This window comes from Sinocyclocheilus rhinocerous, unplaced genomic scaffold (genome assembly GCF_001515625.1).
Source record: "Sinocyclocheilus rhinocerous isolate Xijiao unplaced genomic scaffold, SAMN03320098_v1.1 scaffold712, whole genome shotgun sequence".
Taxonomy (NCBI): domain Eukaryota; kingdom Metazoa; phylum Chordata; class Actinopteri; order Cypriniformes; family Cyprinidae; genus Sinocyclocheilus; species Sinocyclocheilus rhinocerous.
The window spans coordinates 602,315-607,268 of record NW_015642789.1 but is presented as its reverse complement, the minus strand read 5'-3'; the positions used below and the strand labels follow the sequence as shown (position 1 = coordinate 607,268).

The window sequence follows — 4,954 nt, the reverse complement described above, 5'->3', positions numbered from 1 at the left end:
AATAATAATAATAATAATTATTATTATTATTATTATAATTATATATATTAATCCCAAATGTTGATGGTTCTTTCTGTCATTATATCTTTAACTCAGTATATCGATTCTCCGGTCATTATCTTCCATTCCCTCTCCCTGCAGATGTGTGACATCCACTGCTCACAGGATGACGAACCTGTTGACTCATTCACCTCTGCTCATTCATAAATGATTCTTGACCAAGAGAATTCCAGAAAAACAGACAGGTAGGTGAGAAAAGGAGCATGATAGATGCTCTGTGTGTGAATCAGAAGAGGGCTGCAGCACTGCAGCGGTTCCTGTAACGGCAGTGGTCAGGCTAAACACACCCATCCAATCCATCAGCTTGCATTCATCCTTCGCCCATCCTTCCATTCACACAATTAAAGCAGCGGGGAGGGTGGGATGGAGAGAGAGACGCTGCGATAGAGAGAGCATCCGCTTCTGCAGAAAACGCAGGGGGGAAGGGGCGGAGGAGGAGGAGAGAGAGAGTATTGTGCCATCGGAGAAGAACGAAGAGCTACAGAGAGAGAGAGAGGGCAGGGAGGAAGGTGTGCTTCTCTTCGATTGCAGCACTCTCTCTGTCAGATTGATAAGGTGTCTGTTCGGCTCCATCTCATTCTGTCTGTCTGTCTCTCTCTCTCACACACACACACACACACACACTCACACAGCGGTGGTGCTGCAAAGACATGCTGTGAAATCCAGCAGCATCATCGGGACAGACTTGCAGCATCAGCGCAGCGCTGATATCATCGGTCAACAGTGACAATAATAACAACCTGGACCAGGGAAGACAACAACACAGGTATGACCACATGCACAGATGCCCATGTACACACACACACACACACACACACACACACACATGTGCTTGTCAGGCAACAGATATCACAGATTTTTGCTGTCGTAATTGCTTCAGGCAACACAGAAGACCTCACAATCGTGTTTTCACCTTTTTGTCCCTCTCTAAGGCATCACGCTGGGGTCCGCAGAGTGCGCGGGCCGGCCAGAGGCCATGAGGCTGGTCCATAATGCAGAGAAACAGTCTTTCTCCTTTAAGAAGTGCTCTGCCTTCCAGTTTGTGAAGAGGAAGGTGAGTGTGTGAGAATGTTGGGTGCTGGGTGCAGAACTTTTGTGGCTGGTGGAGACTTAAAACTGTTGTTTAGTTGGAGACGTGGCCTGGTGGTTAGTGCACATGCTCTGACATGTTGCATGGTGGTGCTTATGTGGACGAATTTAGTTTTGAAGACTCCAGTCATTTCTTGAACCTGTCTTCTTTTTCTCTGCAAAAGCACAGAAATGTTTTAAGGTTTTAAAAGTATTTTTCTCTATGGAGGAAGTAAAGTATGTATATTTGCATGTTTATGGATAAAAAAATATATGCATGTATGTATGTGGTTATTTGCAATAACTGTATTTGTATTTATGATTTTTGGATGCAAAATTCAGTCAATAGTCAATAATTGCTTTCATGTTATGACTGATATTAAAATTATATAGCATTTTGGTAAATAAATAAATATTAAAATAAATATAAATATTGAAATTAAATAAATATTATTACATTTAAATAAATATTTTGTCTAAATAAATAATAAAATAGATTTAAAAAAAATATAAAATGTATATATTATATATTCAAAAATATATATAAAACATTACAAATTACAATGAATAATATTAAATGCTACAAATTAATTTAGGCATCACAGCATTATAATGTGCACTATAAAACATGCATATTCATTTTGACATTTGCCAAATATTACATTTAACAGGGTTTAATTATTTAATTGTTCAATTATTACTGCTTTTTTAAAATTAAATACAATTTTATTGTTATTTTATTCAAATGTTACTGCTTTTAAAGATTAAGTAAGCATTAGATGACAACAAAGTTCATCTAAATGAACAAATAGAGGAAATGAGCATAAACAAATTGCACTCTGTCCCCCTTTTCCTCCCAGTTGAGACACCCCTGGGTACCGTTAAATATTGTGTATATACACAATGGGCTGTTTGTGTCATGATTGTGAGATTGACGGCCAGTTGTGAATATGCATGTAAGTTTGCAATGTCATTTGACATCAGTACTGAGATTATTTATGGGTTTCTTTTGTTTGCAATTTAACAAAAATGAAATTGCTATTCCAATTTGATTTGTGACTGTCGTAATGGCCAATCTAAACATGTTTTGAATTATTTATTTAAATATAATGTATTTGTTTTGGTTATAAGCGAGAAAGTGTGTTTGGTTTGGCGTTGAGTCCAAACTCCTACATACAGACACAGCAGATGGAGTGTCAGGGAGTGACTCAGTGAGATGGTTTTGTTGGATTATTATGTATTTATGTGTACACCGAGACTGAGAGAGAAAGAATCTTCTGGAGTGCCAAGGTTGATGTTTGTCTTTTGTAGGTCAGTTTGCAGTGTTGTCTCATACGTGTGTAGCATTAACACAACCGGAGTGTGCTGTGTGTTCTGACTCATGCGGGTTTGTTAACTTGCTCTGTGTCTTTGCACTGGGCAGCACACACACACACACACACACACACACATATACTGATGTTTTTCTCTAGTGACTAAAGTTTGGTGGGTTGCTGAGTCATCAGTAGAGCCTGTGTTTGGAGTGGTTTATTGAGTTGCCGTTGCTTCGGCGTTTGATTCCTGTAAAGAATGATTCATGTGCCTGACAATCCAGATTATAACAATAACACACTTACATAGCTACTGCACAGAAAATGCAGCATGTCAAATGAGATGAGATGAGACGAGGCAAGATTTATATATAAAATATTTAAATATCTTAATTTTGCACTTTCTTGTCAACTAAAATATTTTTGTTGACTAAAATGATTTGCCATTTTAGTAAAATTGTAATTCAAAGTAAAACTGACTAAATTTAATCAATACGACATGACAAATTATTGATTCAATTTAATTAATAGATTTAATAGAATTCATTTTATTATTAATTTTTCAATATTTAAAATATTATTATTATTATTATTATTTTAAGAAGAGAAGAGTAAGGTCTTGGAAGCTTAAAGCTAGTGCTAGTGTACTGCCACAGTGACAACATACAATGACCTGACTTTGAAAATCTGATCAAAGAAGAGAGAGAGGAAGAGAGCAGTGAATTGTTGGGATTTGACTATACGGTGTAACTGTTTATATATGTAGGATATTGAGAAGCATTGTTTTCATTAATTTCAGGATTTTTTCCCCATTGTTTCCCCATTCTAAAAAAAGACAAAGGTTTGATCATATAGAGCTTTGAGATTGTTTTTTTCATCTGGCAGTTTGGCAGCTGTATGAAATGAAGTGAGAAGTGGAAATCTCTCAGCTTGTGCTCGCCGTGAGTTACAGGATTTCCTATGGCCTAGAAAATTGCTTTTCACTCAAGGGATTGAAGTCATTAAATACATTGTAAACTACAAAGAAGACATACGACCCTGTGCCCTGCCTCTTTAAGTCAGTCACTCCAAAATTCATATCCACAGATTGCCTCAGACAAATCAAGATGTTTTCACATGACGAAATATTATGATTGTCTACTTAGATTCTTTGAGAAACATGGTATTTGACAACTGGGTTTCACAAGAGCCATTAGCTGCATAAAATACTCCATCCTACTTATGCATTGTCACATGTCTCATCTACAGTACCAGAAGAGATGTCAACGTCACAAAACTGTGCTCAAATTTATCAAGTGTCACGGTTGGTTTGGGTTTTGGTTTATGTTCATGTTTTCATGTCTTTTATTTGGTCTTATTCATAGTTATGGTTCCTGTCATGTGTTTCCCTTGCCCTTATGTAATCCTGAAATATTTAAATGTCAAATTATTTTATTGCACTTTTATTGTATTTTACATTATTTTTAAAGTCAGGTATCCTAAGAAGTTTTTAGAGAAATATCAGACACAAAGCTGATTCTTAAGTGAAACTTTCTGAGAATGCCATTAAATATCCTGAGCTATAAATGAGCAACATCTGGGATTTCATATCTACACCCAACATATTTATCCTAGATGTTGTCAATACAACCCATGATTTGATAAGCATTTCATGGAAATTTATTGCAATCTTTATCACCACATGAGCAGTGGAATTTGTTTAGGTTCCTACTCCAGGTCAAGTTAACCACCAACTTACTGGTTACCAACCCTTGAGCCTTGAATCTCTATGCACCACCACCCATTATATAGTTTATAGATGTAAACACTTTCATGTTTTGCCTTAAGGTGCGCAGGTGGATGAGGAATCCGAAGGTGAATGTGGAGAAGGTCCAGGCTAAGGACTTCCTGTCTCCATGTCCGAAATGTCAGGAGGTCCAGGACCTGTGGTACACACATTTCCCAGCACCTTACGGCTGCTGCCACTACAGTCCTGCAGGATACTGCCTCCCTCACCCCCCCAGCCCTCTCTGTCAGCCCTGTGGCCCGTGCACACCCTGCCAGCCGGACAAGAACAAGACATGCAAGGTCAGGAAACTGTCTGTTTATTAACTTTTCGGTCATCTGTTAATTGTTTATTCATGCATTTATTCATCCTTCAGGAGTGATTCTTCTAAGAGTTCAATATTGAGTCTTGCCTGACAGACAGTTTCTTAAAAAATAAATTAAAATAGCAGTTTTTGTCAAGTACACAGTGTTGTATTTGGCTGCATTTAATTTGTTGTTTTATTGGAACTGAGAGTTTTCCGATTAAAAAAAAAAACGACGAATAAGAACTTAGATTAGTACTCACATGCTGTGACAGCAGCTTTCTGTCCATGTGCTTCGGATGTGTGCGCTCAGAAAACCTTATATCTGAAGTATAAACTCATATAGTTTAAAACGCATGATTTCAGCACGATAAACATGATAATCAGAACCCAAACAGATTTTTTTAGCAGGTACGAGCTGTAATGGCACAGCTCTATTCTGGAAAA

At 37.3% G+C, this 4,954-nt stretch overlaps 1 protein-coding gene across 1 annotated transcript in view; it reads left to right on the top strand.

Moving 5' to 3' along the window:
- The first annotated feature begins 555 nt into the window (after positions 1-555).
- LOC107756394 (serine/threonine-protein kinase Sgk1-like) overlaps positions 556-4,954 on the top strand; it is a 22,467-nt gene continuing 18,068 nt past the window's right edge. The window contains exons 1-3 of the mRNA XM_016573473.1: positions 556-826; positions 993-1,114; positions 4,266-4,505. Of these exons, the coding sequence (XP_016428959.1) occupies positions 1,037-1,114; positions 4,266-4,505 (318 nt within the window). The 5' untranslated portion in view covers positions 556-826; positions 993-1,036. The remainder of the gene's footprint in view (positions 827-992; positions 1,115-4,265; positions 4,506-4,954) is intronic.